The sequence below is a fragment of the Belonocnema kinseyi genome, chromosome 9, assembly GCF_010883055.1.
Source record: "Belonocnema kinseyi isolate 2016_QV_RU_SX_M_011 chromosome 9, B_treatae_v1, whole genome shotgun sequence".
In the NCBI taxonomy this organism is placed as follows: domain Eukaryota; kingdom Metazoa; phylum Arthropoda; class Insecta; order Hymenoptera; family Cynipidae; genus Belonocnema; species Belonocnema kinseyi.
In genome coordinates, this window is record NC_046665.1 from 75,541,720 (window position 1) to 75,556,006 (window position 14,287).

At 28.9% G+C, this 14,287-nt stretch overlaps 3 protein-coding genes across 4 annotated transcripts in view; 2 read left to right on the forward strand and 1 right to left on the reverse strand.

The window, feature by feature from the left end:
- Positions 1–5: 5 nt before the first annotated feature.
- LOC117179484 (pyridine nucleotide-disulfide oxidoreductase domain-containing protein 1) lies at positions 6–1,519 on the forward strand. Its single transcript, XM_033371341.1, has one exon. It carries the CDS (start codon positions 35–37, stop codon positions 1,442–1,444), a length of 1,410 nt encoding a protein of 469 aa, XP_033227232.1. The 5' UTR covers positions 6–34; the 3' UTR covers positions 1,445–1,519.
- A 7-nt stretch (positions 1,520–1,526) lies between these two features.
- Positions 1,527–11,183, reverse strand: LOC117179486 (probable pterin-4-alpha-carbinolamine dehydratase). 2 transcript variants are annotated; one of them, XM_033371343.1, is made up of 4 exons: positions 11,085–11,183; positions 7,721–7,836; positions 4,862–4,981; positions 1,527–1,946 (listed from the first exon to the last, which is right to left on the reverse strand). In XM_033371343.1, the coding sequence occupies exons 2-4, from the start codon at positions 7,832–7,834 to the stop codon at positions 1,764–1,766; spliced, it is 417 nt and encodes a 138-aa protein (XP_033227234.1). In that variant the 5' UTR covers positions 7,835–7,836; positions 11,085–11,183; the 3' UTR covers positions 1,527–1,763. The 2 variants fall into 2 exon arrangements, with proteins under 2 accessions (XP_033227234.1, XP_033227235.1); XM_033371344.1 differs by lacking the exon at positions 11,085–11,183 and having other exon boundaries at positions 7,721–7,852.
- Positions 11,184–11,448: 265 nt separating this feature from the next.
- Positions 11,449–14,287, forward strand: part of LOC117180593 (dynamin) — a 61,441-nt gene continuing 58,602 nt past the window's right edge. Inside the window, exons 1-2 of the mRNA XM_033373086.1 lie at positions 11,449–12,000; positions 12,177–12,304. Of these exons, the coding sequence (XP_033228977.1) occupies positions 11,837–12,000; positions 12,177–12,304 (292 nt within the window). The 5' untranslated portion in view covers positions 11,449–11,836. The remainder of the gene's footprint in view (positions 12,001–12,176; positions 12,305–14,287) is intronic.

Genomic DNA, 14,287 nt, shown 5'->3' on the forward strand with positions numbered 1-14,287 from the left:
TAAAATTAGCATTTCTAAGTACAAATAATATCAAATGGAGGGCACATTTGTAATCGTAGGAGGAGGAATATCCGGCGTTACCTGCGCCGAGAGTATTTCTTTCCTTGCACCAGAAGAAAAAGTAATCCTCATCACCGCAAGTTCTCTCATAAAAACAATCACCAATGTCGTACCTCTTGGAAAAGTGCTTTTTCAATTTGACGTCGAAGAACGCGACACATCATCTCTTTCTCGGGAAAACTCTTCCGTAACAGTTCTTCAAGACACTGTCTCTGAAGTGAACCCCAAAGAAAGATTAGTCAAAACAGAAGGCGGAAGGATAATTAAATACCAAAAGCTCTGTCTTTGCACTGGAGCGAGGCCGAAAATAATTGCAGAAAATCCCTATGTAATTGGAATCAGAGACACTGAATCCGTGACTAATTTCCTCGAGAAAATTAAAGGAGCAAGGAGAGTTCTGGTCGTTGGAAATGGAGGAATCGCGACGGAGATTGTCTACAAAATTCGAGGAATCGACGTGATTTGGGTGATTAAAGATAAGCACATTTCGGCGACTTTTGTCGACCCTGGTGCTGCTGAATTTTTCCGAGAGAAATTGCAAAAGAAGAGTACCAGCGAAGAGAAACCTTCCCTCGAGAAAAAATGTTTTAAAAGGGCCAGGTATTCAGTTTCCGGGGAGAAATCCGCCAAAGACGGTCCAGCTCTTGGTCCAGATTGGTATAATTTTAAATTGACGGATTTCCCTGTTTTGCCAGCTGAAGTGAAGGTTGAATACCAGTGCGAAGTTTCCAGTATCTCGAGCGAATCTAAAGATTCAGAAGAGGTAAAGTGGCCCATTTATGCGGATTTGACAAATGGCGAAAGAGTCGGTTGTGATCTTATCGTTTCAGCTACTGGGGTGATACCAAATGCAAATTTATTGGGCTTGGAAGATTTGAAAAAGGGAGAAGATGGAGGATATTTAGTCGACTGGAAATTGGAGACGTCGCAAGAGGATATTTTCGCGGCAGGCGATGTTTGTTCAGCAGGTTGGGAGTTGGGATCTCATTGGTTTCAGATGCGACTCTGGACCCAGGCTCATCAAATGGGCCAGTATGCTGCGAAATCGATGTTTTCTCTCTTGCGAAAAGAAGAGTTTTACCAGGACTTCTGTTTTGAGCTCTTCACACACGTCACGAGGTTCTTTGATTACAAAGTTGTGCTTCTTGGGCTTTATAACGGGCAAAAGTTGAACCAGGATTACGAGATTTTGTTGAGGGTGACGAAAGGTGAGGAGTATGTGAAATTGATTTTGAAGAATGGCAAAATGCAGGGTGCGGTGCTTATCGGCGAGACAGATTTGGAGGAAATGTGCGAGAATCTGATTCTAAATCAACTGGACTTGAGCATTTATGGAGCGGATTTACTCAATCCGGATATCGACATTGAGGATTACTTCGATTAGGATTTACTGATTGTTTATTCGAGTTTGCTGGCCCTTTTTATCGTGAAGATCCAAATAAAGAACTTTCATGTAAGATTTACAGTTTTTTATTTCCACTTAAAAATATAGATAAAAATCCATAATATACTGAGTATTCATATAAATAATTATTCTGAATTCATTGATACTGTGCATGTATTATTTAGATAACATTATGAAAAAGGACAATTGGTTAATAAAGTAAAAATTACATTTTAAGAAAATTGAAATTTTAAGTACAGACTTAAGTTTAAAAAATTTGGTCCTGGTTCTTTTATTATTTCTGAAGTAGCTTATTTTTTTATTCATCCACAGATTTGGCGACTTTTTCTATAAATGTCGCGAGTTTTACGTCCCTTTTAGACAAACCATTAACGTCGTGAGAGTTCAGAGTTATGTTGACTTTATTGTAGACGTTGAACCATTCGGGATGGTGGTCCATTTTCTCCGCTTGCAATGCGATTCTAGTCATGAATCCAAACGCCTGTAGGCACATTTTTAAAGTACAAATGTTATTGGCAATTTTTTTTAAAATTAATTTATATATATTTATTGCAGACTTCACACTCTTCCCCGTATTCCCTTTTTTGACACTTGAAAAACGAACATCCAACCAATTTTGGTAACTCTCTTATTTAAAAATTTCACTGTTCAGCATTCGTCCTTTTGCATTAAATATTCATCTTTTCTTAGAAAAGTATTCTTTTTTGGTTAAACGATCTTTTTTTTAATTGAAAATTATATCCTAATTTAAAACAAAAATATGGGTTTGACACCCCTAACACACCCCCACGAGTACCTGAAAACTACCCTTAACACAAAAAATTTCAATTTTTCATTAAAGAAACATTTTTAGCACTGTATTCTGTTTTTTACTTGAAATTATTAATATTTGTCTAGTGGATACATTCATTATTATTGGTTAATTATTTTTTAAATATTTGAACAAATGAATTTGTTTGGTTCATTAATTCTTTATTGTCTAAACAAATGGAATTTGTTTAAATAATTTTTTTTTAAAATTGATTTTTCCCTAAAAATGATTACTATTGGTCTAGTGGAGTATTTATTAACATTATTTTATTCATTTTCGCTATTTAAACGAATGGAATTTGTTTAAATAATTTCGTTTCGATTTTTTTGTTTGAATAAAAATTATTACTGTGGGTCTAGTGAAATATTTGACAGTAATAATTAATTACTGATTAATAACTAATTTAATAATAATTAATTTATCAGTAACATTTGAGTAATAATTTTTATAAACAACAAAAATTATTTGAACAATGTTGAGAAATATTCCACTGAAGAAATATTAATCATTTTTAATATATAAATTATTTACACATATTCCATTTGTTTAAACAATTGAAAATTAATGAACTAATGTTAATAAATAACCCGCTAGACCAATAGTAATAATTTTTATGGAAAAAACGAATTTTCGAAAAAAAAATTTTAAACAAATTGCATTTGTTTAAATAATAGAAAATTAGGGACCAATTTTAACAAATATTCCATTACACTAATAGTAATCATTTTTAGGGAGAATAACGAAATTTCGAGAAAAAAAATTTAAACCAATTTTATTTGTTTAAATAATTAATAATTAGTTAACCAATATTAATAAATATTCCACCAGACCAATATTAATAATTTCAAGTAAAAAAAGAGGAGAATATAGTGTTCAAAAGATCGATTTCATGAAGAATTGACATTTTTGGTTTTAAGGGTAGTTTTCAGGTAATCGTGGGGGTTTGTTAGGGCAGTCAAACCCATATATTTGATAGATAAAATTCTTCGTTAGATAATTCGCCTCAGGCCCCCATATTTTTCCGTCACATTTTTTCAAACCGTAAAAAATTATTCTAAAAACTCAAAAAAGTGATTTTTCCCCATGCATTTTACATGGGAAACTTAAAGTCAAAACCGGGACCTGTTAAAATAAAAAAATTAAAAATTAGGGGATTTCTTTTTTCGGATGTGGAATAAAATGAGGAGATCGTTGCTCTTTGGCATGGAAAAAAATGTTGCCATGCATTTTTGGACCAACCTATTGCACAGTCTACTACAATATTTTCGATTAAGAATTAATCTTTTTTGGTTGAAAACTTGATTAGTTTGAGGAAAATTACACTATTTTTTTAAAAAGTAATATTTTTTTATTAAAATTGTAATGCTTTGTTGAACATTTGTTTTTTTTTTGTTTTTTTTTTTTTTTATAGAAAATTCATCTTTTTATAAAAAATCATATTTTTTCACTGACAGTTAATTTTGCTTAATTTAAAAGTTTCCTATTATATTTTTGGTCCAGAGTCCATCTCTTTTGGATGAAAATTTAACTATTTTCTAAAAAATTCACCGTTTTTTTTTAAAGTTGATCTACTTGGTAAAACTTAATTTTTTTTCTGTTCAAGATTCATCTATTTTGTTGAAAATGCAATGATTCTAGTGAAAATTTAACGTTTTGAGTTAAAAAATCATCTATTTTGGTGGAAATTATAACTATTTGGTTGTAAATTAACTTTCTCCTTTATAATTCATATTTTCGGATTTGAAATTAAAATTTTTTTTATTTGTCTTTTTGTCTTGAACATTCTAGACTTTAATTGAAAATAACCCTTTTTTTTAAGTTCCCATTTTCTAAATGAAAATTCCATAGTTATGTTTAAAATTTGTCTGTTTAGCTTGAAAATTCAAGATTTAAGTTATTTTTTAACTGAAAAATTGTTCTTGGTAGAAAATGCGTCTTTTTGGTTTGAATATTCATCTTTGTATGTTGAATAATGAACTGTTTAGTTAAAAATTCACCGTTTTTTGTGAAAATGGATCTATTTTACTTTAAAAGTTAAAACAATTTAATTAAAAATTCAACTATTTGATTGAAAATGTATTTTGTTGCTAAAAAATCATCTCTTTTGACAGAAAATTAATCTTTTGGTTTGAAAAGCAATATATTTCGACTGGAATCTTATGAATTTGTTACCTACATTAATTTTATCTTAAAACCTTTATACTTCTATTTTCGTGAAAAATCGCCCTTATTTCCTCTAGTTTGAGACCATTTTGTACTGTGAAGTCTGTCATTAAATCATAATTTTGAGGAGTAACCCAACGTAATGTGATCAATCCACTTAATTTCTCAAAATTTAACGATGTATTGTAGCTTGATATTCACTGAAGAAAATTAAATTTGAAATGGGCTATTATAATCATTAATTTTATTCTATAGATAGACGTTGAAACTGAAAAGAGAAAAAAATTCTCAGCAATGAAGTTTGAAAATCAAATTGAAGATATTCCAAGCATACAAAAACAATAATTATCTAAATTTTTTCACTGAATAGATTTATCACATTTTGTTCGCTCACTCATCGATTGTTGATTTATTTATTGCACCTGGTTAAAGTTTTTGAAGACAAATTCTTTGTAAATAGCATCCTTTGTTGTTTGAACTTTCCAGCCACTTGAAAGTAACGGAGCCAGTTCAGTTTTTCTTTCTTCTTCAGTAAGTTTCGGCTACAAAGTGCACAATAATTATAATAATACAATTGTTTAAATATTTATAAAAAACAATTTTGGAATAGAAAAATATTTAGATCCAGAAACATTAAACTTTAAATCTCAGTCTAAAATACTAAATATTTTTGTCCTGCTAGGTGCATGAACCACCTTCAAAAATAATATCTACAAGAAACAAAGATTAAATAGGAGTGTTCTGAAGGTATCTAATATCCGAAGCTGTTAGAACAGCAAATTTCGGATACATTTTCAAGTACCTGCCTTCGCGCAAGGAAATAATGAAAGGGCAGATCGAATTGTTCGACAAGGTTTTCCGACAAACAATAGGTTCCTTCAGGTATAATTTCTATCTGAAATACTTATTCAAGGTGACTCTAGATTCAAGAGAGAGTTGAAAAATATAAATTGAAGGAAATTCATATACTATAATGATATTTAAAGAAGAGAAACTCAAGCTTTTAAATTAAAGGAAAACGCTGTTTCTACACAAAGTATACTGATTTTATTTCTTCTGCAAAAAATATCCTACACAAAATTAAATAGTAATTACATTTGCTGAAAATAGTCTTGAAACTGTGTACATAAAAATATTATGTCCAAAATTTTTCTTACACAAAATACCTTAAACATAAAATATATTTTTTTAATTCGAAATAATAATTTTGAATTAAAAACTTTTAAAATTAAAAAAATAATTATTTCGAATTGAAAACGTTAAAAATCAAACAGTTTTAGAATAAGTCGTTCCATTATTTACAATGAAATAAAAAGGAATTGAACTTGTATTATTTATGAATAAAAGCGTTCAAAATTAAATAATTTGAAATTTTATGAGTTGGAAATTGAGCTCCCAAAATAAAAAAAATTCAGGCTAAAATTTAAAAATTGGACAATTTTATTTGCAATTGAAGAAAGTTTATAATGAATGAATTCAGATTCAAAAAATGAAAAATAAATTGAGTTTTTCAAGGCCAATCTTCTGAAATTCTAAAACTTTAAACTGTTATTAAATCACAAATGTTATATTTAACATTAAAATTGCTTCGAAAAGTTTTAGATCAAAAAATAAATTCAATGTTATATTCACTGAACAAAAATTAAATTATAATTTAAAAGTGAATTTCTTCAAAACCCCTTCAAAATAACAATTATATTCTAAATATGAAACATAAAAAATGAAACAATTTCTGATGTGGAACGCTGAAAATTAAAAGAATCCGAACATCATTTAAAACTGACAACAATTTTAGTCAACATGAAAATTTAGAACTTCAATCTTATAACAATTCAAAGTTAAAGAATTTTTTTTTAGTTACCGAGCCATCAATTTTAGATAGTTTAATTTTGATCTATTTTGCTTTTAAATATTACAATCTGGCTATAAAATCATTGTATATGATTAAGAAAATGTTTTGTTTTTCAAGATGAGTTTGAAATGTTAAATATTTTTCGAAAATGTTGTAATAAGAAATAATTTTATTATCCACCTCAAAATTGTAAAACTATCAAGTCTTTCAATTGGATATTTTACGATTTCGAAGAATTAAAAAAAAAGCAGATAATTTTATATATTTCGAATTGAAATTTTCCTGATATTTTGAAGTTTTGAAAATGAAACTACAGCATTGTGAAATTTGAAATTGAAAATTGTGAAATTCGACACAAAAAACTTCATTTTTACAGCCTCAAAAATTGAAATATTTTAAAATGGCGCATTCAAAATTGTAATTTTAAGTTGAAGTTATATATTTCGGGAAGGTAAAATATTATATATTTTTAGACAAAATAGTTAATATTTATCTCAGTGTAGGATAAATTCTGTAAAAAAAATATTTTGTGTAGGAATAATATAATACTGCTTAATCCTGTAGTATTATTTAATTTCTTGTTCATAATTAAGAGATAAATAATTTCATAATATTAAATTTCAACCATTCATATATCATGATTATGGAAAAAAGTAAATAAAACTACTAGGATATTTAACTTGTACCCCAAATTTTAAAGAATTTAGTCATTTTTAAAATTATCTTCTGCTTTCTTTCCATCAATTATTATTTTAATCTGTGTTTATCGAATTTTTGTAGCGTTTTACTTTCTTATCAAAAAAGTCGTTACGGGTGATTTCTCTCACTTACATCTTTTTTGATTGCTCAATTGTAAGTTTCATTAAAATGGATTTATTTTTAAAGTCTTTTGAAAATTAATTTTAAAAAGTTGAGTTAAAAAAAATCATTTTGAATAAATTAAATTTTGCACACAAAATTAAAATTGTTAATAAAACTTTAAGTAAAGGAATCAGCTGATATCGATTACCTGTCAACAACTTGGAATTAATATTTGTACATCTGAATATATGTTCCTATTTATAATTTTGAAATTAAATACTTTATGAGAACTTGGCTAAACTAAGTGAAAGTAGTACAACTCAAGGTTTAAATATTACAGGTATTAAGCGTAAGGATACGCCCGACTCTTGCCATATAGTGAATGCACATTTTTATTATTTCTGAAATAAAAAATTAGAAAATAAAAATATGTAATTTTAATACGAAGTAAATATTTTTAATTTGTTAATTTTGTTAATTTAACTCAGAAAAATCCAGCTGGTTAGAGCAGGCAATTATTTTTATAAACTACAAAAAATCGATGACTATAATATTTGGAAAAATACAACCAGATTTGATAAAAATGGACTTTCTGTGAAAGTCAATAAATTATAAAAGATGCACTGACCATTTTCGTTTTTCGGGCGGCAACAGATGCTCCTCTCACATCAACTTCTCGGAAAATGCGCGATCGACTTGCTACTACTCCCCCTCTTATCAATACACTCAGGATAGTTGTCATATCTGTGTTAGAGATACAAACCTTGAACTGAGCATGTGTAAAAGCGTAGACATAATTAAGGGAAAGTTACAGTCAAAATCTGGAATTTATTTCCTTAAAAATAAGAACAAATAATAATTAGCTATTTACGCAAGGTGCCATTAAAATTTATTATTTTAAGAATCCTTGTAAAAAGTTCAGGGTTTACATATTTATTACAAAATATATATATGTGCTCTTAAGTCCAAAAACTATTTTTCTTTTAAATACTTTGATTAAAACAACCTTTGTTTATTCAACAAATTGAAAGTTAGGGCATTTTATTCGTCAGGGAAAGTCAAGGATTCAATAAAAATCTTGCAAAAGTCAGAGAATTTCTAAAAGCGGCACTTCGCGTAAGTGTCCAGGATAATAATTTTTAAAAATTTTAATTAGCAATTTTCTTATTCCAATTATAAAATATTGTATGCCAAACATGTTACAAGATTAAAATTATGGTCTGTGAATATTAATGGTCACGGAAAAAATGTGGTTAAAAAGTTATCATTTTTGTTTAAAAATTCCTCTGGTTGGTTTGAAAATTCAACTATTTTGATAGAAAAAAAATGTTTGGTAGAAAATTCATATTTTGGCGTTAAAAATGTAACGTAAAACATTTTTGATTGAAAATTCACCTGAAATATTTGTTGTTTGAAAATTCAAGTATTTTGTTTAAAGTTCCTTTTTGGTTAAATTCAACTGAGTCGTATTTGAAATTAAAATCTTTTTTCTTTAAAACATCTACTATCACGTTATTTGTTGAGAACTCATCTTTTTTGTTTAAATATTCTTTTTTTTTTTTTTTTAGAAAATTATTGTTTTTTAACTAAAAACTTGACTATTGCAAATAAAGATTAATAATTTTACCTTAAACTTTATCTTCTTGGTTAAAAGTTGAACAGTGTTGTACAAAACACATTTTTTTGGAAACTAATTTTTTAGCTGAAAATGTAATTTTTTAAATTCATGTTTTTTGGTACAAAACTAGTCTTCTTGGTCGAATTGTACTGTTTTTTGGTTAAAAATTACCTGTTTTGTTAAAAACTCAATTCTTTTTTTTAAGATCCAATTTTTTTGTTCAATTCAGCAGCGTCTTGTTTAAAATTAAAATCTTATTTATTTGAAACATCTACTATTATGTTATTAGTTGGGAATTCATCTTTTTTGTTTGAAAATTCAACTATTCTTTAAACGTTAAACCACTTTGTTAAAAAATAATTTTGTTTGTTCGTTGAAAATTCATCATTTTAGTTAAAAATTCACTTATTTGGTTGAATATTTTTTTTACATAACATTAGTTTTTTAACTAAAAACTTAACTATTGCAGTTGAGGATCCATAATTTTAGCTTAAACTTCATCTTTTTCGTTAATGCTTTGTTAAGGATAAATTTTTTTAAATTAATTTTTTAAACTGAAAATGTTTTTTTTTTTAAATTGATGTTTTTTGGTTGAAAATTCATCCTGCCTGGTAGAAAACTAATCTTCTTGGTCGAATTTTTCTCTTTCTTATTCACAAATGCAACTTTTTCGTTAAAAATTCGACTGTTTTACATAAATTTCATATTTTGGCTAGAAAGTTCAATAATTTATTATAAATAAAATATTTTTTCTTGCGTTACTAAAAAAACATTGTTTTTTTAAAATTCTTTTTTTTTCATTGACGATTCATCATTTTAGTTGAAAACTAATAGGTTTGAAAGTTAAAGTAGGACTTTCTTTTAAACTAATTTTGGTTTGAAATTAATTTTTTTAACCAAACATGTAACTTTTTCATTTAATGTTGGTAAATCATTTGTTTGAATTGAAAATTTGTTCTTTTTGGCAGAAAAATAATCATCTTTTTCGAAATTTTATTTTGTATTAAAAATGAAATTGTTTAGTTGAAAATGAACGTTTTTTTGAAAATTCATTCTTTGGCGGAAGATTCATAATTTTAATTGAAAATTCATCTCTTTAGTTGAAAGTAAAACTATTCTTTAGAACTTCGTCTTTTTGTTGGATGATTAACATTCACAGGTAAAAAATACAATATTGTTTTTCTACTAAATTAATATGTTTGGTGGAAAATTTGCCTTTTTAATAAAAGTCTATTTCATCTATTTTTCGTTGAAAATGTATCTTTTTTAGTTGAAAAGTCAACTATATATGTTAAAAAATTCATTTATTTTGTGAAAAATGTATCTTATTTGGTAAAAAATTAATCCTTATGGTTGAAAAATCGTCTTTTTGGTTAAGAATTCATCTTTACGGGTTGAAAATTCAAGTGTTTTTACTTAAAAATTCGAGAATTTGGTTTGAAATTGATCTTTTTAGGCAGAAAATTTTAGTACTTTGTCAAAAATTTAAATATTATGTTGATAATTTAACTATTATGTTGGAAATTCAAGTATTTTGTTAAAAAGTAATATTTTGTGGTCTAAACTACAATTGTTTTGTTAAACATGTTGGACAGAAAATTCTTCCTTTTGGATCAAAAAAATTAATCTTTTTTTGTGGAAAATTTAACTGTCTACTAAAAAATTTAATTATTTTGTTAAAAATTCAACTATTTTTGGTTGAAGCCATTTTTTTAAAACTCTATCTTTTAATTCAAACATTTTCGTTAGAAATTCAACTGCTTCGTTGAAGATTCGTCATTTTGGGCTTAAAATTTATTTTTATGGTAGAAAAGTGAACTTTTCTAATTAAAATATATGAATAAATATTAAAATTTTTATATGAAAGTGTTTTATATCACTTATAAAAGATTCTGTGTCAGGAAATTTGGAAAATAAAGTTTTTAACCCTCTCCCCCTATCAAACCTTTCAAGTATAATTTAAAAAATTTTGAAAACTGTAAGACGAAAAATGATAAAAAATTTGAATAAAAATATGGTATGTTTTTTTCTAATTCACCTCTTTAAACTTTAAACTTGTTTCGACTTTAATTTAAAGAGGGAATTTTTCTTATAGCAATGGATATAAATTCAGAGAGAAATATTAGAAATAAAATATATCAGTTGCCTTTTTTGAAAGCGTCAAGCAAGTTTTGATCGAATTAATTTTTCAAGAGCAGCGTCTATAATAAAAAAAGTAATTTGAATTTTTCACTCCGTCGAACGTGACAAGCGCCACCTATAACTATGAAACACCGGGTCGAGGCAAAGAAATATATCCTTTTTAGAAATAAAGTGAATAACAGACAGAATTTAAACAATAAATCCAAATAACTTCGATCACTAATTAACAAACCTCTTTTTCAAATCACTCAAAGACCTCCAAACATTAATTAAACCACAATAAACAGCAGACGAAAACTAACGTTGACATTTTTATGCCAGTCACGTGACTTAAAAGGGCGGCCACCTACGACCATTCACGTACTTCTGACTGATTAGCGCGAGATTCAAATTCTTAATAATCACTTCCGAGATCGAAGACAAATCTAACCTCAAAACTTCATATTTCTAATCAAAATCCCAAATTCTGGAAATTTCGTGAATAATCTTAGTCAGAAGGTTGCCTTAAAGAAAAGGCAGGACAGGAAGCGCGATCGCGATATGGATTTTATCTCAGTTTGGAAAGTGGGTCAGGTTGGTGTCGCGAGTGCGCACGCTTTAGTTATCGATTGAGCGTTTGTCCTCGAATCCGGAGGTTGGATCACGTTAAATGTGTCCACGCTCCGCGAAAGAAGCATCGTCGTGATCCTCGGGGTGTTTTCGGTAGGTGTGTTTGCATGGCCTCGCGGCAGACTAAAATGCGGTGATGATAGAATGAAAATGAATCAAATTCAGTAGTCGCGCGAATCGCGAAACGGCCATTTTCAGCCATTTTGCTGGTATCAGTCAGCACGAATAGGCGACGGGATATCGAAACCACTGGTGCGATCTACCCCTACCGAGGACACGGCAGAAGGTGGTGGCAATCCGACGTCGCCTGCGGGACGCAGTGATCGTGTTCCTGGTGCGTGTGTGATCGCCAATTGGCGAGAATAGTTTGGGAAAATGGCAGGAAACGTGGGTATGGAGCAGTTGATCCCGATTGTGAATACACTCCAGGATGCATTCACGCAACTTGGAGTTACGATGCAGCTGGACCTGCCGCAGATCGCGGTCGTGGGAGGCCAGAGTGCGGGCAAAAGCTCGGTCCTCGAAAACTTCGTCGGAAAGTGAGTATTTAATAAAAAAAAAGGTAATAAAAAGAGTGGATCTTGATGATTAGCTGAATCAGAGAGCTCTAGCGCCTCCTAGTTTGAAGGAGTCGATGTAAATGTGAGACATCCTCGAGACAGGGCGGTTCCTGCCTGTGTTTTGAATCAATTTTTAGGTTATTTTCTTTCAATAGTCTTGAGTTTGGTCCTGAAGACGACGCCCTAATAAGATGCTCCGTTTTGAGGCTGACAGTTACATTGCTGACGGCGCAGCGATCTTTTCGAATGTACGCATCTTCAGCAGACAGCCGAACAGACAGACGTTCGAAGGTTCGAAGGCCGTGCCAGAAAAATCGTTTTATCGTTTACAGGTCGATGGTGATAATAATAATGATAGTGATCATTGATGAGTAAACACCCACTCGTGGGCTGTCAAACGATCAACTCTGACATGCTGTGACTCGTCACGCTTTCAGCTCTCGTGTTATTCGCCCCATGATTCTTGCTGAATATTCAAAAATTTAACCTCATCATTTTTTTAGAGCAGAAATATTTGCGGTGTTTTTGAATGGGGATTTTACTTTTAGATGGAAAGTCATGTTCTTATGAGTAATTTGGCCGTGGTGGTTGTATTGAAACCTTTTTTGGTGTCTGTATTAGGGTCCTTTTATGCGAGGTCAGTAATTGGGTCAACTGCCTTATAAAATTACATTTATAAATTCTTGTCACACAGTGTGTCACTTTGCGTTATTATTTTCTATGTCAGGAGAAAATAGTCTTAACTAATACAATTTTGTCATCTGAGTTGAGTTTCACCTCATTAAATTTTTCGAATATTTTATATTAAATTTATTAACAATTGTAAATCTTAAGACAAGCCTCGGACTTACACCATTATTGACACTTTTTTTTAAAGATCACACTATTTCGCTACTATTTAACAAAATGACACTAATGCTACTATTTTCTTGAGTTGATCACTAAGGCAACTTCAAACTTCTTCGCTAGGATGGCTAAAATAATAAGCATGTCCGCGATCTCAAAAATTGAAATTTTAAACGATTTTAAAGATGTTAAGGATTTTTGGAGCTTTCAACAAGTTTTATAAATTCCAAGATATTTAAGAGAATTCCAAGGATTTTGAGGGATTGTAAGAGATTTCAAGAAACTTCATCCGATTTCAAAGTTTTCAACATTTTTAAAGAAATTTCAAGAGATCTTACAAGTGTAAAAATTATCTAGGGGATTTCAAAGTATTTTAAGGGATTTTTATGGATTTTACCAGAATTACGTGATTTTTTTAGGATCTCCAAGAACTTTAAAGGTTAATTTTTCTTAAGGATTTGAAAGATTTTAGGGTATTTGACAAGTTTCCAATAAACTTCACGAGATTTAAGAAATTATTCATTCATTTTATAAGGATAACAAAGGATTTTAGGAAAATTAAAAGAATTTATAAAGAAATTTAGGGAATAAATAAAATGTGATAAAATGTTAAGCGACTTTTGTAAATTTTTATGGATTTCATGGGGTCTCAGAGGATTTAAAGATGATGTACGATCTTTCAAAAGATTCCTGGAGATATCAGAAAATTCGAGGGATTTAAATTTCGAAAGATTTCAGGAAATTTATGAGATTGCGAACATTTCAGGGATTTCTTACGGTATTTACACAATTTCAAGAAGTCTCACAATATTTTAGTGATTCATAGAATTTCAAAGGAAATTAAAAGATTAAATAATATTACAATATAAGGAATTAAAAAAATAATAAATTTAAGTGGATCTTGGATATTTTAAAGGTTCTATTCAAAAACTTTGAATTTATTTCAAAAGATTTCCACGAGTTTTATTAGATTTTGTGGGATTTCAAAAGACTTAAAAGATTTTTAGGACTTTACGTTATTTTCAAAATTCCAAGGGATTTGAAGCAATTCTACAATATTTAAGGGACTCATAAATTTTCTGATAAAAATTAAAAGATTCCATAACATTTAAGGTATTATAGAATATTTTGAGAGATTAAAAAATGTGTGAGGAATTTCGAAAGATTTGAGAAAATTTAAAAGGTTTCGAAGGATTTAGGAATTTCTTATGGCATTTTCAAAATTTCAAGGTATTTCAGAGGTTTGCAATATTTAAGGTGAAACGGTAACTTCCTCCAAATAGTTTCAGCAAAACCACTCGCAAAATAATGCATTAACTCAAATTTTGTTTTTTGCACTGTTAAAAGTATATCGAAATCTATGGCGGGCTTCTCTTCAAAATTAATTTTTTTCATTTTTAAAAATTTTTATTAACAAAAT

Excerpts from the sequence above, each read along its gene's own strand:
- LOC117179486 (XM_033371343.1), bottom strand. The coding sequence starts at position 7,834 with ATGACAACTATCCTGAGTGTATTGATAAGAGGGGGAGTAGTAGCAAGT. Across the intron at positions 4,982-7,720 it reads CCGCCCGAAAAACGAAAATG|CCGAAACTTACTGAAGAAGA; the intron begins GTCAGTGCATCT and ends TGCACTTTGTAG. Across the intron at positions 1,947-4,861 it reads TCTTCAAAAACTTTAACCAG|GCGTTTGGATTCATGACTAG; the intron begins GTGCAATAAATA and ends ATGTGCCTACAG.
- LOC117179484 (XM_033371341.1), top strand. The coding sequence starts at position 35 with ATGGAGGGCACATTTGTAATCGTAGGAGGAGGAATATCCGGCGTTACC.